This window comes from Salmo salar, chromosome 10 (assembly GCF_965601325.2).
Source record: "Salmo salar chromosome 10, fSalSal1, whole genome shotgun sequence".
Taxonomy (NCBI): Eukaryota; Metazoa; Chordata; class Actinopteri; order Salmoniformes; family Salmonidae; genus Salmo; species Salmo salar.
In genome coordinates this window covers 98,576,209-98,597,373 of record NC_138300.1, presented here as the reverse complement: position 1 = coordinate 98,597,373, position 21,165 = coordinate 98,576,209, and the positions used below count along the sequence as shown (strand labels likewise).

General features: G+C 42.8%; 1 protein-coding gene across 1 annotated transcript in view; it reads right to left on the bottom strand.

Annotated features, from left to right (window-relative positions):
- Nucleotides 1–2,332: 2,332 nt before the first annotated feature.
- Nucleotides 2,333–21,165, bottom strand: part of fbxl13 (F-box and leucine-rich repeat protein 13) — a 38,164-nt gene continuing 19,331 nt past the window's right edge. Inside the window, exons 10-21 of the mRNA XM_014125169.3 lie at nt 13,354–13,406; nt 9,310–9,410; nt 7,056–7,185; nt 6,538–6,636; nt 6,268–6,388; nt 5,660–5,822; nt 5,442–5,561; nt 5,230–5,356; nt 5,059–5,142; nt 4,785–4,919; nt 4,551–4,714; nt 2,333–4,366 (exon numbers count right to left, since the gene is read on the bottom strand). Of these exons, the coding sequence (XP_013980644.2) occupies nt 4,144–4,366; nt 4,551–4,714; nt 4,785–4,919; nt 5,059–5,142; nt 5,230–5,356; nt 5,442–5,561; nt 5,660–5,822; nt 6,268–6,388; nt 6,538–6,636; nt 7,056–7,185; nt 9,310–9,410; nt 13,354–13,406 (1,520 nt within the window). The 3' untranslated portion in view covers nt 2,333–4,143. The remainder of the gene's footprint in view (nt 4,367–4,550; nt 4,715–4,784; nt 4,920–5,058; nt 5,143–5,229; nt 5,357–5,441; nt 5,562–5,659; nt 5,823–6,267; nt 6,389–6,537; nt 6,637–7,055; nt 7,186–9,309; nt 9,411–13,353; nt 13,407–21,165) is intronic.

Sequence of the window (21,165 nt, the reverse complement as noted above, 5' to 3'; positions counted from 1 at the left end):
AGTACGGTAGTCAAAAGTGTAGTACTTGGCCCCATATCTACATGAAGCTTGTGAGTCTACAAACTTGTTGGATGCATTTGAAGTTCATTTTGGTTCAGTTTCAGATTATTTTGTGCCCAATAGAAATGAATGATAAACAAAGTTACAGAGAGTCAAAGATCATACCCCCAAGACATGATAAACCCCTCACCATTAACCATTTAAAAAAATATATATTTTAAAATATATTTAACCTACGACAAGTCAGTTAAGAACAAATTCTTATTTACAATGACAGCCTACACTGGCCAAACCCGGACGATGCTTGGTAAATTGTGCGCCGCCCTATGGGACTCCCAATCATGGCCAGTTGTGATACAGGCTGAAATCAAACCAGGGTGTCTGTAGTGAAGCCTCAAGCACTGAGATGCAGTGCCTTAGAACGCTGCGCCACTTGGGAGCCCGTACCAACAACAGGGGAGGTTAGAATCTATTGGGGGTATTATCTTTGACCCTCTAACTTTCTCCAGGCTGTATCACAAGCCCCCTTTACTGGCTCAAATAGCCGACCAATCAGCCTGTTACCAACCCTTAGTAAACTTTAGGAAAGAAATGGTGTTTGACCAGATACAATGCTATTTCACCTTAAACAAATTGACAACAGAATTTCAGCATGCTTATAGGGAAGGACACTCAACAAGCACAGAACTTACACAAATGACTGATGATTGGCTGAGAGGAATGGATGATACAATGATTGTGGGGGCTGTCTTGTTAGACTTCAGTGCAGCTTTTGACATTTTCGATCATAGTCTGCTGCTGGAAAAATGTATGTGTTATGGCTTTACACCCCCTGCTATATTGTGGATAAAGACTTACCTGTCTAACAGAACACAGAGGGTGTTCTGTAATGGAAGCCAACATAATCAGTTCCCGCTCAGCCCAGTCAAAACTGTTCGCTGCTCTGGCACCCCAATGGTGGAACAAGCTCCCTCACGACGCCAGGACAGCGGAGTCAATCACCACCTTCCGGAGACACCTGAAACCCCACCTCTTTAAGGAATACCTAGGATAGGATAAAGTAATCCTTCTAACCCCCCCCCCCCCCCCCCCCTTAAACGATTTAGATGCACTATTGTAAAGTGGTTGTTCCACTGGATATCATAAGGTGAATGCACCAATTTGTAAGTCGCTCTGGATAAGAGCGTCTGCTAAATGACTTAAATGTAAATGTAATAATCCAGGTAGAATCAGGAATTCCCCAGCATTTCGCTACACTCGCATTAACATCTGCTAACCATGTGTATGTGACAAATAGAATTTGATTTGGGTAGCTGTTTAGGCTCCTTGGTTTTTTCAATTTTTACTAATGACATGCCACTAACTTTGAGTAAAGCCAGAGTGTCTACGTATGCGAATGACTCAACATTATACATGTCAGCTACTACAGCGACTGAAATGACTGCAACACTCAACAAAGAGCTGCAGTTAGTTTCCGAGTGGGTGGCAAGGAATAAGTTAGCCCTAAATATTTCTAAAACTAAAAGCATTGAATTTGGAACAAAACACTCACTAAACCTTAAACCTCAACTAAATCTTGTAATAAATAATGTGAAAATTGAGCAAGATGAGATGACTAAACTGCTTGGAGGAACCCTAGATTGTAAACGGTCATGGTCAAAACATATTGATGCAGTAGTAGCTAAGATGGGGAGAAGTCTGTCCATAATAAAGCACTGCTCTACCTTCTTAACAGCACTATCAACAAGGCAGGTCCTACAGGCCCTAGTTTTGTCACACCTGGACTACTGTTCAGTTGTGTGGTCAGGTGCCACAAAAAAGGACTTAGGAAAATTGCAGTTGGATCAGAACAGGGCAGCAAGGCTGGCCCTTGGATGTATAGAGAGAGCTAATATTAATAATATGCATGTCAATCTCTCCTGGTTGAAGTGGAGGAGGGATTGACTTCATCGCTACTTTTATTTATGAGAGGTATTGACATGTTGAATGCACCAAGCTGTCTGTCTAAACTACTGGCACACAGCTTGGACACCCATGTATACCCCATAAGACATGCCACAAGAGGTCTCTTCACAGTCCCCAAGTCCAGAACAGACTATGGGAGGCACACAGTACTACATAGAGCCATGAATTCATGGAACTCAATTCCACATCAAGTAACTAATGCCAGCAGAAAAATTATATTTAAAAAACAGATTAAAAAAAACACCTTATTGAACAGCGGGGACAGTGAAGCAACACAAACATTGGCGCACACACACACACACACACACACACACACACACACACACACACACACACACACGATAGACATGGATTTAGTACTGTAGATATGTGGTAGTGGTGGAGTAGGGGCCTGAGGGCACACAGTGTGTTGTGAAATCTGTGAATGTATTGTAATGTTTTAAAAATTGTATAAACTGTCTTAATTTTGCTAGACCCCAGCTAATGGGGGATCCATAATAAATACAAATACAAATAGTCATAAATATTCACGATTCATTCAGGATTATCTGTAATCATGGTAACATCCACATTTAATGTAGAAGTGTTTAGAAACACTCTATTCTTAATTATAATAAAAGTGACTCCAAAATGACACATTATTTACCATTCATTTCTTCTGGGCACAAAATAATCTGAAACAACCAAAACGAACTGCAAATGCATCCAACAAGATTTTAGAGTCACAAGCTTGATGTAGTCATTGCGTGCTAGGAATATGGGACCAAATACTAAACCTTTGACTACTTTATTCATAAGAGGTGTCAATAATTTTGACCCCTACCCTTTTGAGGAAAACTATTACTTGTTAAACATAATCTCTTTCTCTGAGAAATTGTATTAGTATAAAATATTAATTTCCCCCTAAAATATAACATACAATATAGCTCAGTATTTGATTTATTTTATGACAAGGAAAAAACTGTCGTTTTGCCCCTGAGCAAGGCAGTTAACCCATTGTTCCCCTGGCGCCAAAGATGTGGATGTGGATTAAAACAGCCCCCCGTACCTCTGATTCAGAGGCGTTGGGTTAAATGTGGAAGACACATTTCAGGTGAAGGCATTCAGTTGTACAACTGACTAGGTATCCCCCTTTCGCTTTCCGTACAGTTATTATTGCTCATCTTTATCAAGGGTGTCAATTTCTTATCCAACCAAACGGTCTACAATTTATTTTTGTTCTCAATCTATTGTTTTAGAAGTGAATATCATGCCCGAAAGTAAAGGCTATGCTACAGATGTGATAACGGCAACTGCAGGCTATATTACATGTCTATATAGAGTTGTAGCACATGATCATGGTTAATAGAGGTAACTCAGTCATGTTTCTGCTTTAGCCAACTGTTGTTGTCATGAGATGGCTCAAGCAGAAATATAGTGGCATGCTGGCAGCCAGGCTAGTTCAGTCATTTTCTTTGTGGTCATCAGCAGAGCTCTTAGATTGAAATACTGAACAACATTCAGGTCTCACATATTCAGTCAGGTATTGAGGTTGAAGTCTAACTGGACATTTGAGAAGTTCAGAGACTGCTGTGGTTAGTGTGTGAGCAACAGTCAAAGGAAGAAAAACTTTTAAGACTTTCTGACCACAGGGTGGAAACTGCAAAATGTACAAAATAGGTTTGGGGGATCAATTTACTGTGAATAAAAAATAAATGGGAAAAGTGTTGACACTGACAAAAAAATCTAATCAATATCGAGGACATTTATTTTTTTATGATTATTTCCAAGCTAAAATTGTTTGCTGTATGATGTAATTATGAAATTCAATCATCTGTCTTGTGTTGCAATACATAGAAGAAAGCTTTGACCTTTCTCCTACTCAGTTGAAACAGTATGATGCAGAAGATTTGCATAAATGTATATAATGTATAAATGTATATACTGCATACATGTATATACTGCATACATGTATATACTGCATACATGTATATACTGCATTGATTCTCAGATACAAAATATTGTTTTCTGGTTATTAATCTTTGGCCATTCCTTTCCGATGCTTGATATCTGAGCTAGAGTTAATGAAAGGTGCAGTGTATATGTTAGGGATTTGATTTACCGTAGATTGCGAGGTTGTGTGTGTACTGTATAAACTAAGTCCTTGTGCGTTTGTTTGTCTGCATGGACTGTGTGTATTCATGCTGTGTATTCGTAGTCCTCTCCACAGGCCTTTATCAAATTCCTCTTTTTGTTGTTTCTTGGTGCTGGCTCCTCTTCCTCCCAGGTGTCCTGGATCTTGTCGGGTCGTCCGATTGGCTGCAGCAGCTGGCCAAGACTGTCATAGCCGAACCAGTAGGGGGCGTCATCGTTACTGTGCTCCCACTTCTCAACACAGGGCTGGAGCCTCAGAGCCGCCTGCCTACACACACACACACACACACACACACACACACACACACACACACACACACACACACACACACACACACACACACACACACACACACACACACACACACACACACAGTTACTTTGCACCCAGTGTTACATCTTTAGTTTCTGGACATTTCATTTCAGTTGAAGTGTGTGTATGTGTGTTTTACTTGGATATTCCCCTGCAGTAGACCATGTTGATGGTGTTGAGCTGTGGGCAGCCTGTCTGTAGGAAGCGTGGTGTGCGATCAGTCAGGAGAACACAGCCACTCACGTCCAGCTCTCTCAGGAAGTGACGCCCTACTGTCAGGTACTGTACCGCCAGGTCTGTCATCTGATAGGGGAAGTACATAGACAATAGGCAAGATATTTTGGTAATATTGTTTGTTTGTGTGTGTGAATACCTTTGGGCAGCCAGGCATGCGTAACGTGACTATAGTCCTGCAGTAGAAGGACAGAGCCTTGATGGCCTGGTCAGATAGAGCTACACAGTGAGACACGTCCATATACTCCAGACCTCTCGCCTGCCTGCAGAACTTCTGCTTTCACAGGGAGAGCAGGAGAGAGAAGAGGAGGAGGGTTACTTTAAGAAGTGAATTCCTTTAACACTCTTTCAATGAGGTATCACAGACAGTCAAAAGGTACTGTGCAGACTGCAGAACACAAAGTAAAGAGTACCTCTATACCAATGTCAGTAATCCAGACACACTCAGAGGCAACCAGCTTCTTCAGGCCAGGGTTCCCACCTAGAGCAATCAGCCCCTGAAAACATAAGTTGTGTTGTTGGAGTGTTTTTAGATAGCCAACTGTAATACGACACACCTACACGGCAATGTATGGGAGCATTACCTGGTCCATGATGTTGCAGCCACTGATGTCCAGAGAGAGGAGAGAGGAACAGCTACTGAGCCACTCCAGACCAGAATTAGACAGGTTATCACAGTAAGACACATTCAGGTGGTTCAGCTTACTGCACCTGTACACACACACACCATGCCAGTCTGTCAGTGTGTGCGTGCATGTCTGTGGGTGCGTGTGTGTGAGTTTTTATATGACCTTACTTCTGAGCCACCCTCATGATAGCTAAGTCGTTGATGCGGCTGCAGTTGCTCAGATTCAGCTCCCTCAGTTTAGAGGCAGAAGGCCCCTCAGTCAGGTACCGCAGCCCCATGTCACTCACCCTACGAACACACACAGGCGCACACACACAAGCAGTCAGGTAGCGCAGCCCGATATCATCTAACGTAGAGAGACAGAACACACTCGCACAGACACACACCTGCTGCAGTGTGAGATGTTGAGGTAGACCAGGTTTTTGAGGGCGCCCATAGACTTTAGGCTGGAGTCAGTCATTCTAGGGCAGTCAGCAGCATGGAGCCTCGTAAGGCCTGGAGAACTACGACACAGAGCCCTCCAACTGATGTCTGACATACGACTGTTACCTACAAAAACACACGGACAACTGTCATAACATGCACCATAACAAACAAAGTGTGTGTGTTGATACTGCCCTTGAACCATTTGTCTTACATGACTAATCACATCCTCAGAAACAAACTGACCATCTCCTTTGGCTGAAGAGCTATAATGATTGGCTAATCACTTAACAGTGACTTGTGCCAGATACAGCACTGTATAATGCCAAGAGTTAGAGGATAGCAAAGGTTTCAGGTTTGACCAACTACATGACCTGCTGGCTGCTGCATCATGGTTTGATGTCACAGACCAATCACATGAAATGAGGTCTAGCGCCTCACTCAGTCACCCAATCAGAGCCCCTGTAGACGTCACCCTGGCAACGAGACTCACCACAATGATTGTTGCCAAGACAAATAAAGAACACTAATAGACATGGAACATGACACGCACTCATGCACACACACTCACCATCAACACTGAACTTGGTGAGGTTGGCCACCTCAGCGATGGCTTTGAAGGCGGAGTCTGAGAGATGGGGCGTGTCCCATAGGGAGATGGCAGACAGAGAGTGACACTTAGAGGCCAGCTCCTATTGGAAGAAACCAGACTAAGTGGCAGTCCATTCACTCATTAATGACACAGGTAGCCAATGGAGGTTTAAAATATGGTCTTACTCCCTATTGATAGCAATAATTTTTGCCAGAGCCTAAATGAGTTGTCTGGTAGCTCCATACGTACCAGCACACAGCTGTCTGACAGAGTAGGCATGTCATTGAAGACTATCTGCTGGAGTAGAGGGCAGCCCGCTGCTATGTACCTGAAACCTTCCACTGAGATCTGCTGGGACAAAACACCACACACAGAGTACATTAGAGAGTAGGTAGGTGGGTGAGAGAGAGATGGAGAGTGTGTACAGTTTGTAATTTAAAACAAACAGGTCTCTCTCTCTCTCTCTCTCTCTCAGCAGAGTTCAACCAACGCTGGCCAGCACTTTTTTGGTGACTGTTGTAATCTAAAACCAGTGTGTTAGCTGTAGCCACCTCCTTCTCTCTTAGAATCAGAGAGAGAACCTCTCTCAAATCCCAGTATCAACCTACAGACTTGTAGGAGAGGAGCACACAAACTGACTTCAGTACAGCCGGGTAGCAGAGGACACAGACGTGTTGGAGAAGAGAGGAGCACACAAACTGATCTGGATACAGTTGAAGCAGATAGAAGAGGCGACATACAGATCAGAGAGGACCATAGGAACTGACCTGAGTGCAGCCAGAGAGGTCAAGGTGGATGAGCTTGTGGCAGCCCTTCCCTGAGGCCAGGTACTGTAAGCCTTTATCAGTGAACCTACGGCAGCATGCTAGACTCAGGAACTGCAGGTTTAGGCAGCTCCTGGACAGACAGAGGGGGTTTAAGATCAATATGTGAGTAGTACTGGGCAACAACTGGCTGTGTATTAGCTAAAGTTCCATGATTTGTATTGGAAAAGTAATACTCCAGAGTATTTCTAAAGCCAATTGTGCACCTACAGTCTGTTATCGGCCTGATTCACTAGTTCAAGTCTCACAATCTTCAGTTTGTGAAGGTGTGGGGGTTGGATAGTGAGGATATGAATGATTATTTGACATCTGGCCGGGTTGCAGCAGTTGAACTACCAAGGTAGGATGTCAGGAAAGGGGTTGAGAGGGTTGGTGAGATGTGAGGTAGGCAGAGTTGTCAATTGACTGTAGCATCTGATTGGGAGAATCTTTTATTTCGAAACCTAAGTTTAGACATTGTTAATCAAGAGAAATCCCACAAGAACAGCAGAGATGAAGGATGGACAAAGAGACAGAGAGGAGAGAAGGGAACTGCCATAGAGAGAGAGCGGCGTGTAGGAATATGTTGACAGCAGCAGCTGAGGGTTGAAAGTCTTTGCAATTGAACTGAAATAAGACTATTTCTCCAGGTTAATTCTCAGCCAGGTCTGTGAAGCATTTTCACACTGCTAGGTTCCAATGATTTCTAGTCTATAAGCTCATAAGGTTTAAAAGAAAACTGAGCCTATGGAATTGCTTTCAGGTGTAACATTCTTTGGATACAAAGGATACAAAGAAACAGTCCTGCATGCGCACATGCGCTCACACAAACATTTGATTTCTCTATTTCTCAATCTGTTTCTTTCTCTGTTCCTCTCAGTATTTCTGTTTCGTCGTGCCACATAATCCCACTACATCACTGGGATAACAGTATTGGGTAATCCTAACTGATTATGACATGAGTAATAGCTATGGCCTGGGATTTAAGTGACTATTTTCCATTCAGAAGAGAGAGAAAGAGAGAAAGACCCAAATGGTTTAGATTAGGAGATGAGAGAGAGAGACCCAAATGGTTTAGATTAGGAGATGAGAGAGAGAGACCCAAATGGTTTAGATTAGGAGATGAGAGAGAGAGACCCAAATGGTTTAGATTAGGAGATGAGAGAGAGAGATCCAAATGGTTTAGATTAGGAGATGAGAGATAGACCCAAATGGTTTAGATTAGGAGATGAGAGATAGACCCAAATGGTTTAGATTAGGAGATGAGAGAGAGACCCAAATGGTTTAGATTAGGAGATGAGAGAGAGAGACCCAAATGGTTTAGATTAGGAGATGAGAGAGAGAGACCCAAATGGTTTAGATTAGGAGATGAGAGATAGACCCAAATGGTTTAGATTAGGAGATGAGAGATAGACCCAAATGGTTTAGATTAGGAGATGAGAGATAGACCCAAATGGTTTAGATTAGGAGATGAGAGAGAGAGACCCAAATGGTTTAGATTAGGAGATGAGAGAGAGAGACCCAAATGGTTTAGATTAGGAGATGAGAGAGACCCAAATGGTTTAGATTAGGAGATGAGAGAGAGAGACCCAAATGGTTTAGATTAGGAGATGAGAGAGACCCAAATGGTTTAGATTAGGAGATGAGAGAGAGAGACCCAAATGGTTTAGATTAGGAGATGAGAGATAGACCCAAATGGTTTAGATTAGGAGATGAGAGAGAGAGACCCAAATGGTTTAGATTAGGAGATGAGAGAGAGAGACCCAAATGGTTTAGATTAGGAGATGAGAGAGACCCAAATGGTTTAGATTAGGAGATGAGAGAGAGAGACCCAAATGGTTTAGATGAGGAGATGAGAGAGACCCAAATGGTTAAGTTTAGGAGATGAGAGACCCAAATGGTTAAGTTTAGGAGATGAGAGACTCAAATGGTTAAGCTTAGGAGATGAGAGAGACCCAAATGGTTAAGATTAGGAGATGGGAAAGAGACAGACAGACAGGCAAAGACAGAGATAGACACAGTACAGGCTCTGTCTGCTTGGGCCAATAACAGGCCCTTATAATGGCTTTGCGGACAAGAGGTGGTAAAAGCAGCAACTGACATTAACCCAAAATGTGTTTGGGACATGAAACAATTGCTTTACTGTGCCTACACTGTGTTCTAATGAAATGGGAAACATTTTCCATCACTGGAGTATCTGTGGTCTATGGGTGTTTACCTGGAGAGCTCTCTGAGAGTCCCGTTGGCCACATATGAGAAGGACAGGTTCAGGTAGAGCAGAGTGGGGCAGCCTTCTAGAATCATACACACCATCTCATCCTGGTGAAGGACAACACAAGGCTACATTTTATTCAAACCATCTGTGTATTTTACATTTATAGTGCCTCTGGTCCTATCACATATCACACATATTATAGCATTATATGACTATATAAGCATGCATAACAGCTCATAGCACATTCAAATGAGCCCTCAGAGTTCTTTATACATCTCATAGACAGTGTTATCCAATCAAATCTAAAAACAAACAAGACCACTAAACTAACAACAATATATTTTTCATGGTACTCAGCTGTGGCCAAAGGCATGTAAAGAAAATCACCAACAGCTGCAACCACCTAGATGAGCCTGGTACCCCTTGACTTATTCCACATTTTGTTGTATTACAGCCTGATTAAATATATATATTGTTTTATCTCACCCATATACACGCAATACTCCATAATGACAAAGAGAAAACAAGTTTTCAGAATTTTTTTCACATTTATTGAAAATGAAATACATAAATATCTAATTTACATACAATACAGTTCAAAAGTTTGGGTTCACTTAGAAATGTCCATGTTTTTGAAAGAAAAGCATTTTTTTTTACCATTAAAATAATATCAAATTGATCAGAAATGCAATGTATATATTGTTAATGTTTTAAATGACTATTGTAGCTGGAAATGGCTGATTTTTTTAGGGAATATCTGCATAGCCATACAGAGGTCCATTATCAGCAACCATCACTCCTATGTTCCAATGGCACGTTGTGTTAGCTAATCCAAGTTTATCATTTTAAAAGGCTAATTGATCATTAGAAAAGCCTTTTGCAATTATGTTAGTACAGCTGAAAACTGTTGTTCAAATTAAAGAAGCAATAAAACTGTCCTTCTTTAGACTAGTTGAGTATCTGGAGCATCAGCATTTGTGGGTTCGGTTACAGGCTCAAAATGGCCAGAAACAAATAACTTTTGTCTGAAACTCGTCAGTCAATTCTTGTCCTGAGAAATGAAGGCTATTCCACGGGAGAAATTGCCAAGAAACTGAAGATCTCATACAATGATGTGCACTACTCCCTTCACAGAACAGAGCAAACTGTCTCTAACCAGAATAGAAAGAGGAGTGGGAGGCCCCGGTGCACAATTGAGCAGGAGGACAAGTACATTAGTTTGAGAAACAGACGCCTCACACGTCCTTAACTGGCAGCTTCATTATATAGTACCCGCAAAACACCAGTCTCAACGTCAACAGTGAAGAGGCGGCTCCGGGATGCTGGCCTTCTAGGCAGAGTTGCAAAGAAAAAGCCATATCTCAGACTGGCCAATAAAAATAAAAGATTAAGATGGGCAAAAGAACACAGACACTGGACAGAGGAACTCTGCCTAGAAGGCTAGCATCCCGGAGTCGCCTCTTCACTATTTTAGATTTTAGATTCTTCAAAGTAGCCACCCTTTGCCTTGATGACAGCTTTGCACACTCTTGGCATTCTCTCAACCAGCTTCACCTGGAATGCTTTTCCAACAATCTTGAAGGAGTTCCCACATATGCTGAGCACTTGTTGGCTGCTTTTCCTTCACACTCTGTGGTCCAACTCATCCCAAACCATCTCAATTGAATTGAGGTCGAGTGATTGTGAAGGCCAGATCATCTGATGCAGCACTCAATCCCTCTCCTTGGTCAAATAGCCCTTACACAACCTGGAAGAGTGGTTTGGGTCATTGTACTGTTGAAAAACAAATGATAGTCCCACTAAGCGCAAACCAGATGGGATGGTGTATTGCAGCAGAAATCACTGACAGTGTCACCAGCAAAGCGCCACCACATCATCACACCTCCTCCTCCATGCTTCATGGTGGGAACCCCACATGCGGAGATCATCTGTTCACCTACTCTGCGTCTCACAAAGACACAGTGGTTGGAACCAAAAATCAAACATTTAGACTCGTCAGACCAAAGGACAGGTTTCCACCAGTCTAATGTCAATTGCTCATGTTTCTTGGCCTAAGCAAGTCTCATCTTCTTATTGGTGTCCTGTGGTTTCTTTGCAACAATTCGACCATGAAGGCCTGATTAACGCAGTCTCCTCTGAACAGTTGATGTTGAGATGTATCTGTTACTTGAACTCTGTGAAGCATTTATCAAGGCTGCAATTTCTGAATCTTGTAACTCTAATGAACTTATGCTCTGCAGCAGAGGTAACTCTGGGTCTTCCTTTCTGTGGCGGTCCTTATAAGAGCCAGTTTCATCATAGCGCTTGATGATTTTTGCGACTGCATTTGAAGAAACTTAAAAAGTTCTTGAAATTGTCCAGATTGACTGACCTTCATGTCTTAAAGTAATGATGGACTGTCATTTCTCTTTGCTTATTTGAGCTGTTCTTGCCACAATATGGACTTGGTATTTTACCAAATAGGGATATCTTCGGTATACCACCCCTACCTTGTCACAACACAACCTTGTCTCAAACGTATTAAGGAAATAAATTCCACAAATTAACTTTTAACAAGACACACCTGTTAATTGAAATACATTCCAGGTGACTACCTCATGAAGCTGGTTGAGAGAATGCCAAGAGTGTACAAAACTGTCATCAAGGCAAAGGGTGGCTACTTTGAAGAATCTAAAATCTAAAATATATTTTGATTTGTTTTTTTTGGTTACTACATGATTCCATATGTGTTATTTCATAGTTTTGATGTCTTCACTATTATTCTACAATTGAGAAATAGTAAAAATAAAGAAAAATCCTGGAATGAGTAGGTGTGTCCAAACTTTTGACTCATACTGTACGTGTGTGTGTTCTAGCATGTGTGCATATGCATGTCTGTTCCTGTGTGTGTGTGTGTGTGTCTCCCTTCACAGTCACCGCTGTTCCATAAGGTGTATTTTTTATATCGATTTTTTTGCTTGCATCATATTTTTTATATATATTCTACTGCTTGCATCAGTTGTCTGATGTGGAGTAGAGTTCCATGTAGTCATGGCTCTATGTAGTACTGTGCCCCTCCCATTGTCTGTTGATTTGGGGATTGTGAAGAGACCTCTGTTGGCATGACTTGTGGGGTATGCATGGGTGTCTGAGCTGTGTGCCAGTAGTTTAAACAGACACCTCGGTGCATTCAGCATGTCAACACTTCTTACAAAAACAAGTAGTATATGTATAAAACAAGTAGTATATGTCATACTCTTTATCCCAGACAGCATCAGACACATGGGCTACACATACTGAGAGAGAGGGGCGCTGTTTACCTCGCTCGGACCATTTCTCCTGTGAGATTCAGACACTTGCGAATTGATGGAAAATTATGAAAACACAGAAAGATAAGTGATTATATAATTGTTGGTTTTTACTGGTCAAATATTTGGGGAAGCCTGGCTTCCCTTGGTATCCATGAATACACACCACTGCCATAACAAAGGGGTTGAATACTTATTAACTCAAGACATTTCAGCTTTATATTTTGTATTAATTTGTAAACATTTCTAAAAACATAACTACACTTTGAAATTATGGGGTATTGTGTGTAGGCCAGTGACACAACATCTCAATATAATACATTTTAAATTCAGGCTGTAACACAAAATGTGGAAAAAGTCAAAAGGTATGAATACTTTCTGAAGTGAAGGCACTTGACAAAATGTTTAATGTAGAAAATGTTCATATTATCCATAGGCATTTTATGTTATTTGAAGAATGTTGTGTAATCAGTAGAGATGAATCGTAACTGTAAATCACATTATACGAGAAGCAATTCCACCCTCCACCTGAGCCCTGATTTCATAATCTGACTTCAACTTTCTCTTTATGAGTGGTGATGAGCTTCAGAACAGTGACATTCCATCACTGCTATGGACAGAATTAATGAAACGCATATCAACTAAAGATGAAAGGGAGATTTGCTGAATTTTTCCCTTCTGTTCTACAGTTGGGTTTTATTTCACTTCTGGAAGATAAGAGGGTAGTTTGTACCCGTGAGTAGACCTGGCCATTACTCACTTTAATGTTGAAACACTCTGACAGGTTCAGCTCCTGTAGGTTTCTGCATTCACCTGGGAAAGAGAGGGATACAAAGAGAGAGACAGAAAAGTAGCAGCAGAAACATTAGGATGTTTCCAGATGTGTGTTCTTTATTTTAAATCATATACTCAAGTGCAAATGCACATAAACACGCACCAACAAACAAATCACAGATTGTGAGGAATATTTAAGGACGTTTATATGAAAAGCATCTTTGAACTTGGTTCAAAGTCAACAAGCCCATAAATGATAGAGTACAACACTGTATTTCAAATCAAATCAAACTTTATTTGTCACATGTGCCGAATACAACAAGTGTAGACCTTACAGTGAAATGCTTACTTACAAGCCCTTAACCAACAGTGCAGTTCAAGAAGAGTTAAGAAAATATTTACTAAATAAACTAGTGAAAAATAATAAAAAGTAAGACAATAACATAACAATAACAAGGCTATAAACAGGGGGTACCGGTACCGAGTCAGTGTGAGGGGGTACAGATTAGAGGTAATTTGTACATGTAGGTAGGGGTCAATGTAGGAGGGAGGGGTCAATGGTCCGGTGGCCATTTGATTAATTGTTCAGCAGTCTTATTGCTTGGGGGTAGAAGCTGTTAAGGAGCCTTTTGGTCCTAGACTTGACTACTTGGCTTGCGAGGGGTCTGTGGTATATGTAAGTCACCAGGTCAATGTGAGAGTTATTTATTAGTTATTTATCTCCCACACACATTGACTTCATGCTGTCAACTGAATTTACTGTCACACACTGTAAGCTAAATAAGCTAAATGCAGGAATGTACATCAAACAATATTCCAGATATTGCAATTTAATCATTGTGATGCTTCAAAGTAACTCTCCAGTGGTTCTAGATTTCTATCAATGATGTTGCTCTTGCTGCTGGTGATTCTCTGATCCACCTCTACGCAGACGACACCATTCTGTATACTTCTGACCCCTCTTTGGACACTGTGTTAACTAACCTCCAGACGAGCTTCAATGCCATACAACTCTCCTTCCGTGGCCTCCAACTGCTCTTAAACGCAAGTAAAACTAAATGCATGCTATTCAATCGATCACTTCCCACACCTGCTCGCCCGTCCAGCATCACTACTCTGGACGGCTCTGACTTAGAATACGTGGACAATTACAAATACCTGGGTGTCTGGTTAGACTGTAAACTCTCCTTCCAGACTCACATTAAGCATCTCCAATCCAAAATTAAATCTAGAATCGGCTTCCTATATCGCAACAAAGCATCCTTCACTCATGCTGCCAAACATACCCTCGTAAAACTGACCATCCTACCGATCCTCGACCTCGGCGATGTCATTTACAAAATAGCCTCCAACACTCTACTCAACAAACTGGATGCAGTCTATCACAGTGCCATCCGTTTTGTCACCAAAGCCCCATACACTACCCACCATTGCGACCTGTACGCTCTTGTTGGTTGGCCCTCGCTTCATACTCGTCGCCAAACCCACTGGCTACAGGTCATCTACAAGTCTCTGCTAGGTAAAGCCCCGCCTTATCTCAGCTCACTGGTCACCATAGCAGCACCCACTCGTAGCACGTGCTCCAGCAGGTATATCTCACTGGTCACCCCCAAAGCCAATTCCCCCTTTGGTCGTCTTTCCTTCCAGTTCTCTGCTGCCAATGACTGGAACGAACTGCAAAAATCTCTGAAGCTGGAGACTCATATCTCCCTCGCTAGCTTTAAGCACCAGCTGTCAGAGCAGGTCACAGATCACTGCACCTGTACATAGCCCATCTGTAAACAGCCCATCTATCTACCTACCTCATCCCCATACTGTATTTATTTAACTTGCTCCTTTGCACCCCAGTATCTCTACTTGCACATTCATCTTCTGCACAACTACCATTCCAGTGTTTAATTGCAAAATTGTAATTACTTCGCCACCATGGCCTATTTATTGCCTTAACTTACCTCATTTGCACTCACTGAATATAGACTTTTTGTTTTCTTTTGTTCTACTGTATTATTGACTGTATGTTTTGTTTATTCCATGTGTAACTCAGTTTTTGTATGTGTCGAATTACTATGCTTTATCTTGGCCAGGTCGCAGTTGCAAATGAGAACTTGTTCTCAACTAGCCTACCTGGTTAAATAAAGGTGAAATAAAAAATTTAAAAAATAATGAAATAAGACCTATAATTAATTACAATATGAGTGAAATAATTACTATTTCCTGGAAGGAAACTAAGTATGTTAAAATGCAGCTTTTCTGTGTTGGAATGGTGCAGGTGTATCCCAATTAAACATGTGTCCTTCTAAACATGTATATGTGACAAATAAAATTTGATTTGAACAACAGAATGGTGTGGGAGTATACCAGTCATTAAAAATATTCATGCAAGTAGACCGCTGATTGGCCAGCTCATTCTCCTCAGGAGGATGACGTCATCCTCTATAAGGTAATAGGAACCATTTGTATGTTTTTTTCTCTAATTTATGCTTTGGCCACAAATACGAGTATAGAATGAGTCAACAACATTATTTGGGTATAAGTTAACAGAATATGAACTTTTAAAAGTGAGATTTTCACTAGACAGTTACTTCGATGTCATCATTTGTTTACATTCTGTCCACTTTCTCTCTTTCCCAGTCACTCGCTCTCTCCCTACTCCATCTTTCCCCCTCTCTCCCTCTTTGCAGGGAAAGCAGCTGAATCCCATCAGCCCTACCCTGTGATTTGACCTCTTTCTCCCCTCTCTCTCCAGATGAAATCTGCCGTCTTGTGACGGCCGGCTGCCCAACAACCTGTCCGCTTGACCCTATCCCCTCCTCTCTTCTCCAGACCATTTCCGGAGACCTTCTCCCTTACCTCACCTCGCTCATCAACTCATCCTTGACCGCTGGCTACGTCCCTCCCGTCTTCAAGAGAGCGAGAGTTGCACCCCTTCTGAAAAAACCTACACTCGATCCCTCCGATGTCAACAACTACAGACCAGTATCCCTTCTTTCTTTTCTCTCCAAAACTCTTGAACGTGCCGTCCTTGGCCAGCTCTCCTGCTATCTCTCTCAGAATGACCTTCTCGATCCAAATCAGTCAGGTTTCAAGACTGGTCATTCAACTGAGACTGCTCTTCTCTGTGTCACGGAGGCTCTCCGCACTGCTAAAGCTAACTCTCTCTCCTCTGCTCTCATCCTCCTAGACCTATCTGCTGCCTTTGATACGGTGAACCATCAGATCCTCCTCTCCACCCTCTCCCAGTTGGGCATCTCCAGCGCGGCCCACGCTTGGATTGCGTCCTACCTGACAGGTCGCTCCTACCAGGTGGCGTGGTGAGAATCTGTCTCCGCACCACGTGCTCTCACCACTGGTGTCCCCCAGGGCTCTGTTCTAGGCCCTCTCCTATTCTCGCTATACACCAAGTCACTTGGCTCTGTCATATCCTCACATGGTCTCTCCTACCATTGCTATGCAGACGACACACAATTAATCTTCTCCTTTCCCCCTTCTGATAACCAGGTGGCGAATCGCATCTCTGCATGTCTGGCAGACATATCAGTGTGGATGACGGATCACCACCTCAAGCTGAACCTCGGCAAGACGGAGCTGCTCTTCCTCCCGGGGAAGGACTGCCCATTCCATGATCTCGCCATCACGGTTGACAACTCCATTGTGTCCTCCTCCCAGAGTGCTAAGAACCTTGGAGTGACCCTGGACAACACCCTGTCGTTCTCTACTAACATCAAGGCGGTGACCCGATCCTGTAGGTTCATGCTCTACAACATTCGCAGAGTACGACCCTGCCTCACACAGGAAGCGGCGCAGGTCCTAATCCAGGCACTTGTCATCTCCCGTCTGGATTACTGCAACTCGCTGTTGGCTGGGCTCCCTGCCTGTGCCATTAAACCCCTACAACTCATCCAGAACGCCGCAACCCGTCTGGTGTTCAACCTTCCCAAGTTCTCTCGCGTCACCCAGCTCCTCCGCTCTCTCCACTGGCTTCCTGTTGAAGCTCGCATCCGCTACAAGACCATGGTGCTTGCCTACGGAGCTGTGAAGGGAACGGCACCTCCGTACCTTCAGGCTCTGATCAGGCCCTACACCCAAACAAGGGCACTGCGTTCATCCACCTCTGGCCTGCTCGCCTCCCTACCTCTGAGGAAGCACAGTTCCCGCTCAGCCCAGTCAAAACTGTTCGCTGCTCTGGCACCCCAATGGTGGAACAAGCTCCCTCACGACGCCAGGACAGCGGAGTCAATCACCACCTTCCGGAGACACCTGAAACCCCACCTCTTTAAGGAATACCTAGGATAGGATAAAGTAATCCTTCTAACCCCCCCCCCCCCCTCCCTAAAGATTTAGATGTACTATTGTAAAGTGGTTGTTCCACTGGATATCATAAGGTGAATCCACCAATTTGTAAGTCGCTCTGGATAAGAGCGTCTGCTAAATGACTTAAATGTAAATGTAAATATCAGACACTGTCAACCTGCAACCCTCCTCTGTCCTTCATATGAAGTATAGTGCTACTAATTTCTACCAATACCAACTGACATAATTTGGGACACATCTGTTGAACCCTCTGACATGTTCCAGTCCCAGTCCTGAGCATGCCCAGACGGTTGTGCTGCAGCAGGAGGGTGGCGAGGCGGGTCAGGCCCAGGAACACACCCTCCTCCAACACTGAGATCCGGTTCTGCTGCAGGCCCAGACTTATCAAGCCCTCGAAGCCAGAAAAGACCCCGTCATGGAGGGCACGGATACGGTTACGGGTGCTCCTCAATTAAAATTCCAGGTCGCACAGCAAAATATTTAGGCGCATATGTGAGTAAAATGGTTGCACTATGGTAGTCTGATCTTTACCTAACTATCTACACTACCAGTCAAACGTTTTAGAACACCTACTAACTCAAGGGTTTTTCTTTATTTGTACTATTTTCTACATTGTAGAATAATAGTGAAGACATCAAAACTATGAAATAACATATGTAATAATGTAGTAACCAAACAACTGTTAAACAAATCCAAATATATTTTATACTGGAGATTCTTCAAATAGCCACCCTTTGCCTTGATGACAGCTTTGCACACTCTTGGTATTCTCTCAACCAGCTTCATCAGGAATGCTTTTCCAACAGTCTTGAAGGAGTTCCCACATATGCTGAGCACTTGCTGGCTGCTTTTCCTTCACTCTGCGGTCTGACTCATCCCAAACCATCTCAATTGGGTTGAGGTTTGGGGATTGTGGAGGCCAGGTCATCTGATGCAGCACTACATCACTCTCCTTCTTGGTAAAATAGCCCTTACACAGCCTGGAGGTGTGTTGGGTCATTGTCCTGTTGAAAAACAAATAATAGTCCCACTAAGTCCAAACCAGATGGGATGGAGTATCGCTGCAGAATGCTGTGGTAGCCATGCGGGTTAAGTGTGCCTTGAGTTCTAAATAAATCACAGACAGTATCACCAGCAAAGCACTCCCACACCATAACACCTCCTCCTCCATGCTTTACGGTGGGAAATACACATGCGGAGATCATCCGTTCACCCACATCGCGTCTCACAAAGACACGGCAGTTAGAACCAAAAATCTAAAATTTGGATTCCAGACCAAAGGACAAATTTCCACCGGTCTAATGTCCATTGCTCGTGTTTCTTGGCCCAAGCAAGTCTCTTCTTATTGGTGTCCTTAGTAGTGGTTTCTTTGCAGCAATTTGACCATGAAGGCCTGATTCACGCAGTCTCCTCTGAACAGTTGATGTTGAGATGTGTCTGTTACTTGAACTCCAAAGCATTTATTTGGGCTGCAATATCTGAGGCTGGTAACTCTAATGAACTTATCCTCTGCAGCAGAGGTAACTCTGGGTCTTCCTTTCCTGTGGCAGTCCTCATGAGAGCCAGTTTCATCATAGCGCTTGATGGGTTTTGCATTCAAAGTTCTGGAAGTTTTCCGTATTGACTGACCTTCATGTCTTAAAGTAATGATGGACTGTTGTTTATCTTTGCTTATTTAAGCTGTTCTTGCCATAATATGGACTTGGTCTTTTACCAAATAGGGCTATCCTATCATGACACAAGGCGAGACCCAGATGCAGACACAGGAAGCAGATGGTTGGAGTCTTACAATGTTTAATAATCCAAAAGGAGTAGGCAAGAGAATGATTGTGGACAGGCAAAAGGTAAAAACCAGATCAGAGTCCAGGAGGTACAGAGTGGCAGAAAGGCTCATGGTCAAGGCAGGCAGAATGGTCAGGCAGGCAGGTACAGAGTCCAGAATAGGCAAGGGTCAAAACTGTGAGGACTAGAAAAAAGAGAATAGCAAAGGCAGGAGTACGGGGGAAAAACGCTGGTTGACTTGAAACATACAAGATGAACTAGCACAGAGACAGGAAACACAGGGATAAATACACTGGGGAAAACAAGCGATACCTGGAGGGGGTGGAGACAATAATGAGGACAGGTGAAACTGATTAGGGTGTGATATATCCTCTGTATACCACCCCTACCTTGTCACAACACAACTGATTGTCTCAAACACATTAAGGAGGAAAGAAATTCCACAAATGAACTTTTAACAAGGCACACCTGTTAATTTAAATGCATTCCATTCCACACCTTATTAAGCTGGTTGAGAGAATGCCAAGTGTGCAAAGCTGTCATCAAAGCAAAGGGTGGCTACTTTGAAGAATCTCAGTTATAAAATATATTTTGATTTGTTTAACACATGATTCTTTATGTGTTATTTCCTAGTTTTGATGTCTTCACTATTATTCTACAATGTAGAAAATAATAAATATAAAAACCCTGGTATGAGTAGGTGTGTCCAACCTTTTGACTGGTACAGTAAATTATCCTTCTTAAAACAATTTCATATAGCTTAGTAGAATCCCCTCCCACCCCTCCCCCGGCTTAGACAGGGCTTAGACTGTAGGGAGTTATTAAAGGTTTATGTCTCTGAGCATGTTTTTGTCCAGACTCATGTTTGTGTTTCTCTGAAAATTCCCTTCAGATGTGGATTACCATAATTACATCAATTTACTTAGTCGGCAAGCAGGTTAGAACGAAAACACGAGTAAGTGTGTGTACATGTGAGTTTGTGTGACAGATGTGTTTTTTTATCTCATAGGCCACGTCACACCACAGGAATGACAAACCCCATTCCTCCGAGGAGTCATTTTTTAAAAAACATTTAACCTTTATTTAACTAGGCAAGTCAGTTAAGAAAAAAATTCTTATTTACCATGACGACCTACCCCGGCCAAACCTGGACGACGCTGGGCCAACTGTGCGCTGCCTTATGGGACCGGATGTGAAACAGCCTGGATTTGAACCCGGGACTGTAGTGACACCTCTTGCACTAAGATGCAGTGCCTTAGACCGCTGTGCCACTCGACAGAGCTAGAGACATCAACTCTCTTCCCCCACTCTCACTCTGTATACACTCAGTGGCCAGTTTATTAGATACACCCCCCGATCACGAAAATGGTGTGCTACTGCAGACAGTGAGTCACATGGCCGTGACTTGCTATATAAAAAGCAGGCAGACAGGCAAAAAGGCATTCAGGTAGTTTCAATTGAATGTTAGAATAGGCAAAACGAGTGACCTAAGTAACTATGAGCATGGTATGATCGTTGGTGCCAGGCACGCCGGTTCCAATATCTCAGAAACGACTAGCCTCCTGGGCTTTTTCACGCACGACAGTGTCTTGGGTTTAATGAGAATGGTGAGACAAACAAAAATATCCAGTCAGCGGCAGTCCTGTTGGCGAAAACAGCTCATTGATGAGAGGTTGAAGGAGAATGGCAAGAATCGTGCAAGTTA